At 37.5% G+C, this 19290-nt stretch overlaps 2 protein-coding genes across 3 annotated transcripts in view; both read left to right on the forward strand.

The window, feature by feature from the left end:
* Positions 1-202: 202 nt before the first annotated feature.
* On the forward strand, positions 203-11526 carry sall3b (spalt-like transcription factor 3b). The gene is made up of 4 exons (XM_051137192.1): positions 203-1570; positions 5312-8236; positions 9648-9991; positions 10796-11526. The coding sequence occupies exons 1-4, from the start codon at positions 1489-1491 to the stop codon at positions 11189-11191; spliced, it is 3747 nt and encodes a 1248-aa protein (XP_050993149.1). The 5' UTR covers positions 203-1488; the 3' UTR covers positions 11192-11526.
* A 1419-nt stretch (positions 11527-12945) lies between these two features.
* Positions 12946-19290, forward strand: part of atp9b (ATPase phospholipid transporting 9B) — a 69388-nt gene continuing 63043 nt past the window's right edge. For both annotated transcript variants that reach the window (XM_051137195.1, XM_051137196.1), the window contains exon 1: positions 12946-13045. In XM_051137195.1, coding sequence (XP_050993152.1) covers positions 12966-13045 — 80 coding nt within the window. In that variant the 5' untranslated portion in view covers positions 12946-12965. The remainder of the gene's footprint in view (positions 13046-19290) is intronic.

The following is a 19290-nucleotide window of genomic DNA, read 5'->3' on the forward strand; positions in this document are numbered from 1 at the left end:
GATCACAAAATAAGTGCCATATCTTATTTTTTGTTCCTTGTGAAGTCGGTTTCGTAGCAGATGTGAAGTTAGGCAAAAAGTAAGCAGAAAAAAGAGCAGGTTGAACCCGGGACCATCGTTCTGTGATATCCTAGTGGTCGCCTAATGCAATAAACTTGCACAGAACAGCCCTCCTGCATCTCTCCAGGACTTCTGCTGGGGTTTACACGCACATTTGCAGCAGAAAATCAGCGAACGCCCGTTTAACTTCCTCTCCTGCAAGAAGACATCCACCTTATGGGACTCTGGAAGAGCGGGCATAGTTTTGAATTGGATGAACTATGGAGGATGCGTCCTCGGCATGAGTGAGGAGCAGACGGACCGACCGAGAACAGAACGAGCGGTGTTTGTTGCCAACACACTCCTTAACGGTGTGCGAATCATTCGACTGCGTTCTTGACGTTCCTCAGTAACTTTAGGGATTTCGCGCGCGTTCCGCGCAGGTTCCTCTCACGAAACCGAATTGTTTATTTTCCCCCCCGTCATTCAAAATTTAAAACTTGAAAACTTTAAAGCACTTCTGTGATATACCTGTGGTATGTAAATATATGGAAAGTCATAAATGATGGCAGTAAGTTAGGCTACTTATGTTTCGTCGACGTACCGTCCCATACAGATCCTAACGGAAAGCGTTCGAGCAGCCTGCTGTTGCTATGGTGACCTCCTCAGGCGAACGCGACTGTTTGCGGCTGTCTATTTAGTGTGCTAACTTGTAATCTAACTTTTGTGGTTATTGAAACATTGTTTGAAAGTATATCTACCTTTAAAAAAAACATTTTATGTTGACTTCCCGTGGGGGGTTAAGCTTTAATTAGACTAGCCGAACCCTTCAAATAACAGCCAACTATTTACCGAAGGCCAACTGTCATAATAGGTAGCCAGATATTCGCCTGTCAGAACAAACTTTTCTTACGTGGATATAAAAATGAAAACTTATCTGATGGAAAGCTATGCTTAAACTAGAATCAATACACGTCGAAAGCCTGTTTAAAAGGTGCTTGAATGTAACTCATACTGTCATTTATGTGAAAAGAAGGCGTGTGAGCGTGACAAGGCTGGCTTTCCGTACTTACGGTGATGTTTAACAAACTACGGACGGACTTTACGCCATGTGAAGTGCCACCAGAGCTGTAGACGCACTTGTTTGCGTCCAGTTTGTGGTCCTACGTGAACAGAGAGCAAAAGGGGGAAAAGTGAGGAAGTGAAACGGGCTAATTACTCAGTCCATCCCTCATTTCCATATCCAGAGAGAGTGTCTACTGGCGTGCGGCCAATCCCTCATGCAGGCGCAACGTAATACATGACCCTCTATCATTATAACGCCGACATGCGCAATCTGCACAACGGTAACAACATCTAATATCTCTTATTCACTGACCCCGGGACTGTACGGGACTGCCTGCGTCCGATGTTTCTGCAGATCGGAGCGCCGACGCGAAGCGCAGAGACATGTCCCGAAGAAAGCAAGCGAAACCTCAGCATCTCAGATCGGACGAAGAGGGAGCACAGTCGGACAAAAGTCCGGATAACGGTATGTGATTTGAAATACGAGTCTTTTATTCGCCTCTTTAGATATAAGTTTCTTTTGTCGCAATTTCGCTATGTTTTATGCTTCATTTCGAGTGGCGTTGAAAACACGCTATAGGATGCATGGCATAGAACGTAACATTGAAATAATCTTAGAGTAAAAAAGAACTTGATTTAGGAAGCATATGTAAGTTTATACCGTGCTGTGTTCAGTTTAAGCAGACTAGATGGAACTCAAGACAAAGTTTTACACCCTTAAGAAATTAAGGTTGTCAGTGGTTTTTAGGTTCAGCAGAGAGCCATTTTAACTGCATATGGTTCTTTTGAGATTAAGAAAGTTTTAAATGTTAGGCTTCTGTGTTCTTTAAAGAACTTGCTACATAGATGTTCTCAGAAGAATCAGAGAATAAAAAGTTACTTGTGGAGGTTTTCTTATGACATGATTGTAAAATTCTATTCGAACCTTTATTTTTAAGAGTGCACCATAAAGCATGCTTAAATTGCGTTTATTCCTAGTACGTGAAACATACAAATATGTGCTTTTGGAAATTTCGTGTTAAACGTTCATTATGTGTCATCTGACAAAAATGCCGAACACCCTTTTTTCCCCTAAATAATACAGCCGTAAATTCTAGTGTTTTTTTCTGTATTCTAGCTCTTTGCTAACAATTGTTAACTATGTTAAATTCATTAGAAGTAATTCAGCATTTAAAGACATAAAATGCTCTCAGCGATTTCATTTGCTTAATTAGGAACTGTGCACGTATAGGCCATTGTTTATTTATTTTTGTTTTTCATATAGGCTAAACTGTTTTTCGAAAGAAAAAAAAAAGATTCAACATGATTTAAAATGAATTATTAATTAGGCTATAATCAGTAACGGCAGATTAGAGCTGTGCATCTATTCGTGCTTTTGATAAAGCTGCAAAATAAAAGAACTGCAAAACCTACAAAAGTGTCCTATTGCAAGACCTAAACAAAACCTTGAACATTCGTCTGTTTGCGTGAGAATAATTCCTTTTGTCATGGTAATGAAGTTACTTACGTGCCCACATGAAAAATCCTCACAGTTGGTTTGGTGTCGAAGTTGTGTCTTAATTTAAATCGCGTTAAAGTATTTACTACAACACAAAGATCGACCTAAAAGAGGAGAATCAGAGTATGGTTTGAAAACAGACAGTGAAAGACGTTTATTGTTCTTTAGATCAGTTTTAATCAGATGAATCCATTATAATCAGGCCTGATCTGTTAGAAGAGTAATTAAAGGATTCGAGTGAAAACCTGATGCAACAATATTGATGCAGCAATCATGAATCATGTTTAAATCTTGAACGTTTACATGAAGTTTAAACTGTGGGTTAGTTTTTTGGTATTTGTTTTATTTGTTTATTTTTTTTAACCAGTTAATCAAATAAAAACGACTGCTTTAGTCAACAGGCCAAACAAATAATTGCACATAACAGCTTTTTTTTTTTTTTAACCTTTGAATAAATTAAATTTTTTAGAAAATAAAACATCTGCTGAAGTATTCTGAAATGTACTAAAATTAATGTGTAATAACTGCAGGAATTTTAGATTAAGCTCAAACACACTGGGTATTTCAAAATATTATTAACAAACTAAAGTGACTTACATCTTGTAATTTACATCTGTTAAAATACTAATTGGCATTTTGTTTTCTAACTGAATTAAAGTTAAATTATGTTTATATTTTAAATTAATTTAAAAATGAATGATTTGACTTCACACTTTTATCCATGTGTGCAATAGGTACTTAGCTGATTGTTTTCTCTTATTTTGTCGACGTCAACACAATCATTTTGACTTTCGTGTTTGCCCTTGTACATCTTTCATTTCGCCTTCAAACGCCATTCATCAGGCCTCTACAGTAATGACTGTCTAATGGCATTTTAGCTTTCTGCTTTTGGGCTCTGAGAAATTTATTCTAAGACTCTTATGTTGTAACCTTTGTCTGTCTCATGTCGAAATGATCCAGCTAGCTACCAAAACCACGGTTACCAGCTGAGCACCCTAGGAATCTCCCAAGTTTTTAATCTTTGTAGTGGCTCATGCAGCAGGGCCCCACAGAATGTCTTTTTTCTGATTTAAGAATTTGATATATCGATCTCATGAACACAGTTTTGTCTGTCTTTTCACCGGGGAACGCCATAAGAATTTTTTTTATTCTATTTGGACTATTCAGTAAATGCTAATATCTATACAGACTAATCTGTGAACATTTTAAGATTTGTAGTACGGCCTTAAGTTAATTGGTTGCCTCACTAGATCAGTTTCATTTAGCTCTCACCTTTCGGTGTTAAGAGTTTTCAGACCACCCACACAGTTACTGGAATTAGACGAGCAAATGACCCACATTGTAACTACTCTAAGGAAGGCTCACAAAAACTGAGAGGAAACACAACAACACCTGACCACAAAATTATTCGGATATTCTGTCACCCTCTCTTGACTCATTTCTTTTTCTCATTGTCACTTTTTCTGATTTTTTTTATCCAACATTTTTATCCTTATTCAGTGTGCTAACATCAAGGCGATAAAGTGGGGTAATAAAGAAACATACAGTATATACACCCAGACAATCTTCCATGGCATTTTCTATTACTATAAAATATAATAAAAAGATTAATAAAAAAATAAAAAAGGAAAGAAAAGAGTAGAGAAAAGAAAAAAAAAAACACTCACACACTCATACACACACACACACAAATACGAACAGACAGAAAAATAGGAAGTAATAGCTTACATTTTTTATACCCTTTGCCATCTCACCAAACTTATTATGTGTACATCTATTTGTGTATATTTTTCTCTGAAAAATTCTGACAAGTGCATAAATTACCTAAACCCAACCCCTTAAGCGCTCATCAGTGAGCCAACAACCTATAACAGTTTAAGCTGACCTGTCTTTTAAATGTTTTCTAAATTAGAACAAAACATCTTTTCAAATGCTGCTGATTTATTTTATGACAAATACTCATTTTTCTATGATCATTACAATTTGATTTGAAATTACAATTTTTTTGAAGCTGAGTGTTCTTGTCCAATATTGATATGGTGTAAACTTTATAATGTTCTTTTTGTTATATAATTTACTGATTTAATGTGAAAATGGCACTAAACAGATTTATTTAAAGATAAATACACTGTAAAGGCTCTGACTTCTAGTGAAAAGACACAGATTGTTTTTTCTTTTCTTATGATCACATATGATGTGATTGAAAACAATTTGAAGTTAACTGTGCCTTTTACACATTTAAAGCTAAAAGCATTTTGTCAAGGTTGTACACCATTAGCAGTGAGAGATAACTGTTTCACTCAACAATGTCAAGTGGAGAGGAATTAGTTCTTCAAATTCATCAGGAAATAAGAGTGTTTGATAGCAATGGAGAGTTCAGATTAGTCAATCAAAGACTCAATTTGCCCTCAACTGACAGTGCAGCTGTGAATTGTATAAAAACATTGGAAATCAATATCCCCTATAGAATTTCATTAAGCTCCCGTATATTCAATAGATAGGTCGCATAATTTGATGGATTGTGCAAAGAAAATTATCGTCTGAGTCTTTGGAGCATGAGCACAAAGAGGCTGGCTTTCAGTAATTGGTAAAGTGGTACAATTGATTTAGTTTATCTATATTGTTCACTCCTCCAAGAATAGCTGTGAAAAATCTATCATCTCAGAAATTTCTATTCACACGCTTTCTCTCTGTGTCTTTATCTCTCAGCACTTCTGTTGAGGGGAGGCGATGAGGAGGACAGCGGCACAGAGAGCCGCAGCGGAGGTGAGGAGACGCACGTGTGCGAGAGGTGCTGTGCTGAATTCTTCAAGTGGTCCGAAATGCTGGAGCACCAGCAGAAGTGCACGGAAGACCCCCCTGTGCTGATAGTAAAGGAGCACGAAGAGAAGGCTATTTCCCGAGGATCGCCGACAGAATCCCTCTTGAGCGCCCACAGTGACTCAGCAGAAATGGAGGCCAGTGAGCTCAACTGCGAGCTGGCCGAGAAAGTCGACGAGATGCCTGAGGAAACCCACATCATCGACCTGAATGAACCAATGGATATAAGTTTGCCCGAGCATAAAACATCAAACCTCAGCCCTCTACCACTTGACAATGAAATCACCTCCTCTTCCCCTGCACCACCTATTACCAATCACTATGACATGCCCAGCACCAACGTGACCCTGGAGATTCTTCACAGCACCCGAGTGGCCGTTGCGCAGTTTTCCCAGAGCATTCACTGCGCGGGGTCTGCAGGCAAGCTGAACTCAGCTGCGATACCTATGATTCTGGAGCAGCTGATGGCGCTGCAGCAGCAGCAGGTTCAGCAATTACAGCTCATTGAGCAGATCCGCAGCCAGGTCGCTGTAATGAATAGGCAGCCTACGCAAGCCGCCCTTAATCCTGCCTCAAAAAGCCTGCCCTCTGACTCTAACACTTACAATTTCCAGGGCATCGCTCCACCCCCTGTACTTCCATTATCTGGGGTCATGCCCTCTGCAGTGAATGGGCAGGCTTCTGTATCCCAGGCATCTATGCTTGCAAGGCCACCATTGCTGTCTTCCCAGCCAAGCAGTGGACAAATCAGCTCTAGAGCACTGGAGAGTGCCACTGCTTCCGTAACAAGTTCCAGCCCTCATCTCTTCAGCTACAACGGGGCTTCCCCGCTCTTGCCCACCTGTAGCGGATCGCACTCTAACGTTACTAACACCCAGTCCATAAGCACTCCCAGCCCACTATCAGCTGGCCAGAGTAGCCTCCTTAGCCCTTCTGCCAACCTGCCATTACTACCTCAAAGCCCTCCCAACGGAGTCATATTTCCCAATCCACTGGCCAGTATTGCAGCCACTGCCAGTGCATTAGACCCACTTGCTGCTATGATGAAGTACCGTAAGGGCAAACTGCCCAGCGTCTCAATGTTTGACAGCAAGCCCAGTTCCGAGGACCCTTTCTTTAAGCACAAGTGTAGGTTCTGCGCTAAAGTGTTCGGCAGCGACAGCGCCTTGCAGATTCACTTGCGCTCGCACACGGGCGAAAGGCCCTTCAAATGCAACATTTGTGGCAACCGTTTCTCGACAAAGGGAAACCTTAAAGTCCACTTCCAAAGGCACAAGGAGAAGTACCCTCACGTTCAGATGAACCCGTACCCAGTCCCAGAATACCTTGACAATATCCCTACCAGTTCCGGGATCCCCTACGGGATGTCTTTTCCTCCGGAGAAGGCAGGACCTACTTGGTTAGACAGCAAGCCTGTTCTTCCAACAGTGCCGTCCTCAGTGGGTCTGCAGTTGCCACCCACGGTACCAATTATTGAAAGCTTAAGTGATTCATTTACAAGCACACCCTCTGAAAGATCTCCACACAGGCCGTCGCCAGCCAGAGGCGAACTTGCACCGTCGTCCCCCAATCCCACCGGCACCGAGACAGATATGTCCACCATTGCGGCCTCCCCTAAATCAAACAGAGAAGGAGAGATCACACAGAGCTTCAGTACAGAAGAAGTGCACCTGCCATCAAACAGTATGATTAGAAACGTCAACAACCCAAACAACCTGCTTCTGCAGTCCATGTCTACAGAAAAACCTGTTAAGGGAAATGTAACCGAGTCCACTGATGCTCCTTCAGTTGATACTAAGTCGTCCTCTCCTCCACTCATCTCAGATCAATTCAAGGCCAAGTTCCCATTTGGTGGTCTCCAAGACTCTATGCAAACATCTGAGACATCGAAACTCCAACAGCTTGTGGAAAACATCGACAAGAAGATGATGGAACCCAATCAGTGTGTGATCTGCCACCGTGTGCTAAGTTGTCAGAGCGCACTGAAGATGCATTACCGCATCCATACAGGGGAAAGGCCATTTAAATGCAAGGTTTGTGGACGAGCGTTCACCACAAAGGGTAACTTAAAAACACACTTCGGTGTACACCGTGCAAAGCCTCCTCTTCGGATTCAGCATTCATGCCCGATCTGTCAGAAAAAGTTCACGAATGCTGTCGTACTACAGCAGCACATACGCATGCACATGGGTGGCCAGATTCCAAACACTCCTCTGGCAGAAACCATGTATGAGAAAGATACAGATATGGAGAGTTTTGACAGCATGAGCACTTATGATGATGACGGTCTTGATGATATTTCATTTGAAGAAGAAGGGGATGTTGTGGAGAACAATGAAAACACCCTAAGCTCTTTTTCAGACAGTCCACCACCTATCTCATCTCTTCCAACCAGTGTATCGGAAACTCAAAGCGTTGGGGGCGACTCAGCCGTCAGTCTCAGCCAATCAAATGGAAAAAAGATGGTCAGGTGCGGACCTATGGATAACGATCTTCATGCTCTGGGCTCTACTACCACTGGCGAAATGGAGAACCACAGCATGAGAACCAGTTTAATGCCACATGCGTCTAGTTCAATTCACATTACACCCTATCCCAACAGTCAGCCTGAGGGTCAACATGAGCACTTAGTCTCTCTGAACCTCTCCTGTAAAGTCCCAGAGGCAATAGCTATCGTAAAATCTGAAACAACAGATTGTCCTGCAGCAAATACAGTCAACGAGGTGACTGTTAATCAAACGGGAATCCAGCCTATTAACTCTACAGTCAAGAAAGAAAACACTTTCAACTTGCAGTGTTTCAGTAAGGAAAATGGTAAGCTAAAACTGCCATATGATACCAATAAAACACTGTACACTAAAAAATGCAGAGTAAACCTAATTAAATTGAGAAAAACTTTTCACACAGCTATTTTAGGTTTGTACAAGACTGGAACGTGTCCATTAAAACAAGTAATGTTTTGTTGAACCGAAATGTATGCTACTTGCATTAGCACATGTTAGCATGTACTAAATATAACATAATTTATTATTATCATATGAAATGTATGGGTAGAACAAGACGTGACTAGTCTCAGTACTGCCGTTAACTGTTATTCTTACTGAGCGAAGCAACACACACACACTATAGTTATCATGTAGCCTACAGCCTAAGCACAAATTTCACTCTTTAGAATGACAGTAACCACGCAAAGACTACAACATAACAGAAACTCTTCTAAATCTATAACCTAACTGAAAATAAACACCAATAAGTATTTCCATAAATATAACATTTAGTTTTAAAATGTATCCTCCTAATGCAGTCATATACTAAGCATGCAGGGAATTAGAAGTCCACTGACCAGTTATGTTAACAAAAAATGTTTCATGTATTCTGTTAACTTCAGATTTACTAATTGTATTGATTTGAAAATAATGAAAATAAGTTCTGGTGAAATCATGTTGATTTAGTTTATTTCTTTGTAAGCTTTTTTTTTTGTTTGCTTTAAAGGTGAAGTGTGTCATTCTTCTATTTCCTATTCCAGCTAAATATGCAGACAACTTTAAGTAAGCCGTATTCAATTCACCTGAAATGTGTAAACACTGTGGTGCTACATATTGCCTGACACTGTAATATAGCACAACTACTGGTGTGAGTTTGGAGCTGGATTGTTTTAGTAATGAAAGACAGGGGAGTGTTTCCAGAAAAAATGTTACAAAATATGAATTTAAATTAGTGCTGCAAAACAATTAATTGTGATTAATTGCATCAAAAATAAAAGTTTTACATAATATATGTGTGTGTACTGTGTATATTTATTATGTATATATAAATACACACACATGCATGTGTATATTTAAGAAACATATGTTGATTATATATATTAAATATATTAATATCTAATAATAAATTAAATGAATATAAACATATACATGTAAATATTTTCAAAATATATACTGTATTTGTGTGTTTTTATATATACATAATAAACATACACAGTACACACGCATATATTATGTAAACAAAAACTTTTATTTTGGATGCGATTAATCGTGATTAATGATTTTACGCGCTAATTTGAATTATTATTATTATTAAACTGTGAAAACAATTGCAGTTCTGTTTCACTTTGTGTGGCCAAACACACTTCACCTTTAACACTTAATACATACAGTAGCATTATGGCAGTTGTTTATTTAATTTCACTGCTGATTTTATGCAATTTTTTTATTTTCATTCTCAGAAAATGTTCAAAGGTCTACTGAACAGGATACTAAAAATTCGCCGACTGCGGTGAAACTGGAGATGAATGCTTGCAGTAGACCATACATGCTAAAAGAGGGGCCTTTCCCTGCATTTGGCCTGCAGTCTCCCACCTCGCGCTCAGAGGTGATGATACCGGGCGTCACCTCACTCACTGGACCACCCCCTCCCAGACGGACCCCTAAGCAACACAACTGCAGTGCATGTGGGAAGAACTTCTCTTCTGCCAGTGCCTTGCAGATCCACGAGCGCACACACACCGGCGAAAAACCCTTCGGCTGCTCTGTCTGCGGTCGAGCATTCACAACCAAGGGTAATCTCAAGGTATGTGTGATCACTATTATATTTCATTTAACAAATGAGTAACTTAAATGAACTACATGTGAGCTTTTGAATTATGTTTACATTTTTTAATTAAATGAATTGCTAATATATATATATATATATATATATATTAGGGCTGTTAAATGATTAATCGTGATTAACTGCTTACAAATTAAATGTATGAGTTAATATATGTGTGTACTGTGTGTAATTATTATGTAAATACAAACACATTCATGTATATATTTAAGAAATATTGACAAGTATATGTATTTATTAAAATTTTTATATAATTTTTATTATATATAAATGAAAATATTTTGGACATAACATATTTCTTTTAAATAAATACAATAATTTGTGTGTATTTATATATACATAATAACTACACACAGTACATACACATATTATTCGTTTGACGATTAATACACAATATTAAGACGATTAATTGTGTATTAATCGTATTAATCGTAAATAAATAAATAAATAAATATTCATAAAATGTTTGCCATTGTTGAATTGTGTGCTGTTCCTAACATGTAAAAAGCTGTTGTGCATGTGTGGACCCGGGCTTGGGCCCGTCCTTGGGCCTAGTAATGTTCCCTCTCTCCCTGTACTTAATTGTCAATTCTCCACCATACTGTCAGTCAAAGACATAAATAAATAAACAAACAAACGCATGGTGGTTGTTGCAACTTGCATCATTTTTGTAATTCAAAGCTTGATAATACAGACGCACATGTGCCGCAAATAGCGCAAAAATGATTTGTTATTGATTTCTTTTTCACTTCTATTTGTCTACAGGTGCACATGGGCACCCATATGTGGAATAACACTCCTGCTCGTAGAGGAAGACGTCTGTCTGTGGAAAACCCAATTGCCCTTTTGGGTGGTGACGCCCTGAAATTCAGCGAAGCGTTTCAGAAGGATTTAGCAGCGCGGGCCATGAATGTGGACCAGAACTTCTGGAGCCGATATGCAGCAGCTATAACTAATGGCTTAGCAATGAGAAACAATGAAATATCAGTCATTCAGAGTGGAGGAGTCCCCCAGCTTCCTGCCATTACTGTGGCCACGGACAAGGCTAGCACTGGAAACAGCCCACCAATCACAGCTATGGAAAAAACAGGCTTAGAAAGGGGCGCTGGACAACACTTCTCCATGATGATTGATGACAAAAAAGACATTGGAATCAATTAACGTAAAGGTGACATATTCTTTCTCCTTGCATAAGGAACGCTGAAAATAAACGTGTCTTGATTTTATAAAATCAGAACAAACTCTTTAGAATGTGCTTGATTCATGTGGGAAAAGATTCAGTTTATCTTATGCTATAATGGCACTTGTTTTTTTAATTTTATTGTTTAAACTGAGGCCACGGTTAGTTTTTCAATTATGTCCACTGACTGAAACCTTACACTTGATTCAAGGGCATTGCTTTGAGATGAAATGATTATTTTATGTTGTAAATATGTATTCTATTTTATTTTATTTGTTTTTACCCTGATTTTGCTGTTAAACATCGCTATATTCATGGGAAAGGGAACATGTTTGCATATATAATAGAAACTTTTCAATCCCACACTGTGGTCTTAATATAGCTACAGCTGAAAGTATGTAACTTAAATCCCCGAGCAAAAGATAAAGAGACATTTCAGAGTCTTTGAAAAGAGATGTATTATTCTTTGACATCCCACTGCTTTGCTGCTATGCATTGGATGCAAACCGTTTATTTTCATGCAAATCAAGTACACCACCATGAAAGCTAGTGTCATTTTAGCTGCCATCAGCAATGAAACGTTCCAGCCTATGTTATTATATTATTAATGCTAATTATGTGTTTTATGCTATTCTCTGCCTTATTTACTTTTACATGCAAAATGAATTAGTGGGCCAACATGAGACTATGAAGTATAATATGAGTGCTAATAAAGATCTTGCATTAAAAACACCTCTACACTTCAGTTTAAGGTAGTTATCAACAAAGCCCTTGTGATGCATCTAAACGTGTTGCAGGACAATTCTATTTCACAATTTAGAAGTGTGTTTTCCTATCAAGAACAAAATAAAAAAATGTTTCCAGAAACATTAATGTACAAGGGAAAAGAAAAAAGTGAAAACAATATACTTGTCTGTAATGGTAGCTTATGTCTTATTTACTAAGCGTGTCATGTCAGGTCATTTTAGTGTTTTTTATTTTATTTTATTTTGTAGTGCTATTTTCCTTATATAATATATTGTTTAGTGTTGGGAAAAAAAACGTTAAAAAAATATGAACAAGCAGTTTTTCATAAGATAGGTAATGGTGAAACAAGGGACGGGGTATTTGATGTGTCCTCTGCATGAAAAGGAGACACTATTTTTGTACTCAGATACATTATAACAAATAAAAAGTACAACAGGTTTGCGTTTCTGTCTGCACATCAGTATTTTTACATGGAACAACTGAGGTGGTGTCTCAAACACACTGACTGAACTGGATTTATTTCTAAGATGCAATATTGCTGCCACTCTCAATAAATAAATCTCAAGTAAAATATTTTGTTTGTGTCACCTTACTTGTATATTGATACTTGCATGAGGAAAAGGATTCACTCTTTATCTCTCTCCGTCTCTTGTTGTCTGTGTTGTGACAAACTTATTAAAAAAAAAAAAAATATATATATATATATATATATATATATATATATATTATATATATATAATTATATATATATATATATAATTAAATTAAATTTACTTTTATTTAAATGAAAAATCTTGGCCTCGCTAGAAAACACAAGCCTACAAGGAACAGCAGGACAACACTGGTAAGATGTCTAAAGTGAAATAAACATCAACGACAGCCCACGAATTAAATTAAAATCCAATTAAATAAAACGAAATACATTCAAAATCATAGTTCCCAGATTACAGCAGATATTTCACTCACTCTAGTCCGGACGTGACGACATTCACACGTAACCAAGCAAAGATGGCAGACAGCATCCCTTTGAATCCTGTGCGGAAGAATTCGAGAAAAACTGCGTATTATAATGCTGGCAGACCTGCCAGGTACGTAGACGGTTGGATATTCATCTCAAACACCGCTTTTAAACACAAAACTGCCGTTTGAGTTGTTTTAGTAATGTATGCGTTGATTTTGGCTTTGTTTATGCCACGGTTCCGGGATTGAGTGCTAACGGGCTAACGCTAGCGGCAATGTAAATTCAGCAGCGCAAGCTGTCAGTGTCAGATTACAGTTGATAGGACATGAGAGGATACAAGACTCCCCGAGAGATGCGTGTGGTGATTAAGACGTGATATAATCATGTGAGATGTTTGTCATTCCGGTTCCTTCTCATGAGACACCTTAGGTACATTAGTTGAAGCGAATTATGAGAAGCTCATGAGATATTCTGCTTTTTATGCAGCATCTCATATGAAATCACATAGAATAAGTCTCTAGAACATTCGTTAAGCATCACAATTCACGTGCGTCAGGTAACGTTACACTCACAGAAAATGTCATGAGCTTTTAGTTTATCATTAGACCATCTTCTGAGGCTTTGTTCCATCTATAGCATATCTTGTTCAGCATCTCACTCGTTTTAGGTAACTTACATGCGTCACATGCCTGGTGAGTCTGACAAGATAACTGCAAACTGTTTTCCCACGGTTTATGCGAGGCAACGATGTCAAATATATTCATTTAGAAACTATTGTCCATCTGGTTTTCCTGAACCGCATAAACAGCCTAACAGCAGACAGGATCTGTATTTATGGCATCCAGCTGTTTGTCAAATGCTGACAGTCTAAGGACCACTTGTGGCATTGCTGCTTGAGAGTATGGACCAAAACCAAAGTGATTGCTTAATTTGATTTCATTGTTTGGGGTAATGCTATTGCACATAATCACTTTGTGAATCGTTTTGTGTTTTATTGAGGAGGAAAGAGAAGAGCAGAAGAACTGACCACAGATTAATTGGACCACCAGCTATGTTTGGCTCAAACTTTGCTTATTCTGTTGTCCTTCTTGATTTATATGGGTGGTTAAGCAGATTTGATGGTGATCTGATTGCTTTTATCATACAATTGAATACAAATATCAGCGCTGGGCCTGCGGGTTATGAATGTCTTGCGTCGGCCCCGCTAGACTATATCATTTTATGTTTACAATGATCAGCTAACTTAGTTGTCTTTATTTTTATTATTATTACGCCCATTTCTGCTTGACCGCTGTCGAGACTGTTTAACCCAAAAGCATTTTTGATGGACATCAAAGGCTGAAATCCACATAGACGCATGTCAGAGTGATGTGTTTTTGTTGACATACCTTAATAATAACTTGCCTATTGTGGCAGGAACCCATTAGCCTTTGTAGAGCTAATATTTGACATTTCCCATTAGTTCAAAGTCTCGTATAATGCAGAATCTCACGAAACTTGTCAAGAACTTGTCTGGACCATATTTTGCCTCCAAGCTCAAAAGAAATCAATGAGAAATTATTTGCATAGCCAGCTATAAGTAAGCCATGCGTAGGTCGATTGTTTGAGCTTCCCAGCCAGCCTGATCGAAACCCCTTCATCTTCAAAACACAAAGGAAGGTATTTTTAAAGTAACCGTTCACCCAAAAATGAAAGTGTGCAAAATAAGAGTTCAATCAGCTCATAAAAACATCATGATAATGCACAAATAATCCACCATCCATCATTAAGGAGTTTTAACTTTAAACTAGTTTCTTGCCAAAACACGTTTTAATGATAAGGTTGTTTCTTACAAACATGTAGTTTTTCCTTAATTGATGAACTGGAGTCATGTTGTGGATTACTGTGATGCTTTTATCAGCTGTTTATACTCTCATCAATGGCACCCATTCACTGCAGAGGATCTGTTGGTGAACAAGTGATGTAATGCTAAATTTCTCCAAATCTGTTCCAATAAAGGAACACTCTTCTACTCTATATCTACTACATCTTGGATGTCCTGAGGATTTAGGGCCAGGCTATTATTTACATATAAACACTGATCAAAACAAATTGGTCAAAAATATTGATTTTTCTTTTATGCTAAAAATCAAGGATAAGTAAAGATCATGTTCCATGAAGACATTTTGTAAATTTCCTACTGTAAATATATCAAACCTTAATTTTTGATTAGTAATATGCATTGCTAAGAACTTAATTTTGACAACTTTAAAGGTGATTTTCTCAATATTTTGATTTTTTTTTTTTTTTTTTTTTCCCCCTCAGATTCCAGATTTTCAAATGTGTTCATATCCTAACAAACCATACATCAATGGAAGCTTGTTTATTCAGCTTTCAGATAAGAAAAAATTGACCCTTATGACTGGTTTTGTGGTCCAGGGTCATAATTATTTTATCAAAATAAGAGGTATCGTACAAAATGCATGATATTTTTTTTTTTTAGTACTGACCTGAATAAGATATTTCACATAAAATACGTTTTCATATAGTCTACAAGAGCAAAATACTAGCTGAATTTATATAAATGATCCCGTTCAAAAGTTTACATACACTTGATTCTTAATACTTTGTTGTTACCTGAATGATCCACAGCTGTGTTTATTTATTTTTTTTTTTTTTTATTTTTTGTTCATGAGTCCCTTGTTTGTTCTGAACAGTTAAACTGTCCGCTGTTCTTCAGAAAAATCCTTCAGGTCTCACAGATTCTTTGGTTTTTCAGCATTTTGCATATTTGAACTCTTTCCAACAATGTCTGTATGATTTTTGAGATCCATCTTTTCACACTGAGGACAACTGAGGGACTCATATGCAGTGTTGGGGGTAACGCATTACAAGTAACACGAGTTATGTAATATTATTACTTTTTCCAAGTGACTAGTAATGTAACGCATTACTTTTTAATTGACAAGAAAATATCCGAGCTACTTTTTCCCAAAAAGTAATGCCAGTTACTTTTCCCCCCATTTATTGATTAAAAGCTCTCCTGTCCCCTTGTTGAGGGGTCATTCCAGCTGGAATCATCAAATTTTGGAAAAGTTCCCCACCTGACCTCCTCAGGTTTGTCTGAAAAAAATCCATGTGATGGGTAATATGCCCAATAGATCATATACAACATTTCAGATCTCTACTATGCATACTTTTTTCACAAAAAATCTGTAAAAAAGTGTTTTTTACCCCGTTTTGGCATCATAGTCTGAGTGACCATGTTCAGACTGAAATATCTCCAGAACTAGTTGTGCCAGGTCCATGAAATTTTCTGGGTTAAGAGTCCTAGTCCAGAACTGCATGAATTACAACTCACAGCATTGTTACTGAATTTACACCTGAATGCTGGCCCTCTACTTTTTTTTAAACTATTACTTTAAGGGTTTTCAGATGTCCATAGAAACCTCAATTTTCAATGTATAAGCATCAAACTTGGTAGATGGTCTGATATGTACCATGTCTTTCACATCCTTTGATATCAGACAATAGAGTCTTATGGATGTTGAGATATTAAGGTCCTAAAATGGAAAAAACTCATTTACACCAATGTTCAGAGCAATATTTCCCATGAATGACACTAGGTGTGAACATAAAACTTGTTTTTTTGAAAGAGCATATTGTTATTGATAAAATATAAAAAAATTAGGATGGGGTTTTGTTTCATTTTTCTGTAATGATTTTTTTAAAACTCAGAGTTTCGTCACTGATCCTATTGTTCACTTTTGCTATTCAACTTGGTATGGGCATTTCAACAGAATTTATTAATGTTCCACTTATACAAAAAATACAAAATACAAAAAACGTACTTCCAGACATGAGTCACTTTAATAATGTATACCACCAACACAAATAAATGTTTGACATAACAGTTACTGAAAGTTGTTCATGAAAGTGTCTGAATCCACAGTTTCATTTTCTTTTATGACATAGCATCGTCCAGTGGAAGTAACTGGCACATCAATTTTCATTATGATGTGCTGGAGAGGCACCCAACAGACATCTTCCCTTTTTGGCCAAAAGTAGCCTCTAGCTGGGCCATGGGGATGCAAAAAAAGCACTTGAATGTCTTGCTCTGTGTCAGAGACGTCTCTGATGATAGCAACCCACCATTGTCGGTCATACACACAAGTAACATATTGTCCTGGGGCCATATCTGTGATGTGAAGGCCTTGTTCAACTGGGTCAACCTCAAAGTTGACATGGAATCCTGGTGTTCCTGATACTCGACTGACCTCAAAATTGATCATTGTTGACTGATTGACTGATTGATTGATTGATGCTAGATCTCATACCACCTGAATATTATTATTTCTAATCAATATTGCCCTGCTTTCTCAATGAAAATGGATGTATTATTCACTGGATTGGGTGGAACATCAAGATTAGGTACTTATGTTGCATTCCATTGAATGTCGGTAGTCGGTGAATCCGAGTTAGTTCTCCCGAAGTCCGTCGTAAATGCGTTCCATTGTAACAGTTGGCAAAAATATGGATGCCTATGGATAATTCCAACCGACTCGGTCTGCACTGAACTGGCCCGAGTGTGCGTTTCGGAACCCCAAATTAAGTGGCCGTTCCATTGCACTTTCCCGAGGTGGAGGTCGGATTTCCCCGAGTCCCGAGCACAATGGAATGCTGCATTATAGCATTAATTTAGGCATATGAGTTCAAAATAGCTGGTACTACAGTAGTTGTGAATGTCACACAACGATTTTTTTAAAAATTATTACAGAAAAATGAGGCAAAACCCCATCCCAATTTTTTTATATTTTATCAATAAGAACATGCTCTTTCAAAAAAAAAAGTTTCATGTTCACACCTGGTGTCATTCATGGGAAATATTGCTCTGAACATTGGTGTAAATGAGTTTTTTTCAATTTTTGGACCTTAACATCCATAAGACCCTATTGTCTGATGTCAAAGGATGTGAAAGACATGGTACATATCAGACTATTTACCAAGTTTGATGCTTATACATTGAAGATTGAGGTTTCTATGGACATCTGAAAACCCTTAAAGTAATAGTTTCAAAGAAAAGTAGAGGGCCAGCATTCAGGTGTAAATTCAGTAACAATGCTGTGAGTTGTAATTCATGCAGTTCTGTACTAAAACTCTTAGCCCAGAAAATTTCATGGACCTGGCACAAATAGTTCTGGAGATATTTTAGTCTGAACATGGTCACTCAGACAGTGATGCCAAAACGGGGTGAAAAACAAACTTTTTTTTACAGATTTTTTGTAAAAAAAAAAGTATGCACAGTAGAGATCTGAAATTTTGTATATGATCTATTGGGCATATTACTCATCACATAGATTTTTTTCAGACAACTCTGAGGGGGTCAGGTGGGGACCATTTGATGATTCCAGCTGGAATGACCCTGAGGGAAATCGGGTGTAAGATGCTAGTTCTAGAATAAATGTGAGCATGCGTAAATTCATCTCACTCACAAAAACAAGTTTCAGTATTCCTCAAAATTAATAAAAACAGTGAAATTCAACTTAGAATATATGTTAAATAATACAAATATACTTTATGCGTTTAATCCCATTTTATTAACCAATGTCTTTGCTGCCGACCTCCGATGATCCAATTCAACCATACTAATAAGCAAAAATTACTCAAGATAATCTAACATTTGTTTTCCTTTTTTTTTATTGCTGAAGAGTTGACATTATTTTCTTCTGCGGTCTACTGTACAGACGTGAATTTACTTTTCTCAAAGCCTGTGCCTTTTGGTGTGAAAAGGCTTTTACATTTGCCAAAAATATAACTTTTTATATTAAAAACAAACAAGAAAGCCCTGCCCAGATTTAAAAAGTAACGCAAAAGTAAAGTAATGCATTACTTTCCATAAAAAGTAACTAACGTAATTGGTTACTTTTCTAGGGAGTAACTCAATATTGTAATGCATTACTTTTAAAAGTAACTTTCCACAACACTGCTCATATGCAACTATTATAGAAGGTTCAAACACTCACTGATGCTTGAGAAGGAGACATGATGCATTGAGAGCCGGGGAGTGAAAACTTAAGTGAAATTTAAAGATCAGGGTAAATGTAACTTATTTTGTCTTCTGGGAAACATGAAAGTATATTCTGTTTCTTCTGAAGGGCAGTAGCAAAGAAAAAAAAAAAGATATTTAGGCAAAATAAGAAAAATGTACACATCTTTATTCTGTTTAAAATTTTACATCCCTGACTCTCAATGCATTGTGTTTCCTTCTGAAGCATCAGTGGGTGTGTGAACCTTCTGTAATAGTTGCATATGAGTCCCTCAGTTGTCCTCAGTGTGAAAAGATGAATCTCAAAATCATTCAGTCATTGGTGGAAAGGGTTAGTTTGGTAAAAT

The sequence above is a fragment of the Labeo rohita genome, chromosome 19 (assembly GCF_022985175.1).
Source record: "Labeo rohita strain BAU-BD-2019 chromosome 19, IGBB_LRoh.1.0, whole genome shotgun sequence".
Taxonomy (NCBI): domain Eukaryota; kingdom Metazoa; phylum Chordata; class Actinopteri; order Cypriniformes; family Cyprinidae; genus Labeo; species Labeo rohita.

Coding starts and splice junctions, on each gene's coding strand:
- sall3b (XM_051137192.1), top strand. CDS start 1,489: ATGTCCCGAAGAAAGCAAGCGAAACCTCAGCATCTCAGATCGGACGAA. Junction 1,571..5,311: donor GGACAAAAGTCCGGATAACG/GTATGTGATTTG, acceptor TTTATCTCTCAG/CACTTCTGTTGAGGGGAGGC. Junction 8,237..9,647: donor GTGTTTCAGTAAGGAAAATG/GTAAGCTAAAAC, acceptor TTTCATTCTCAG/AAAATGTTCAAAGGTCTACT.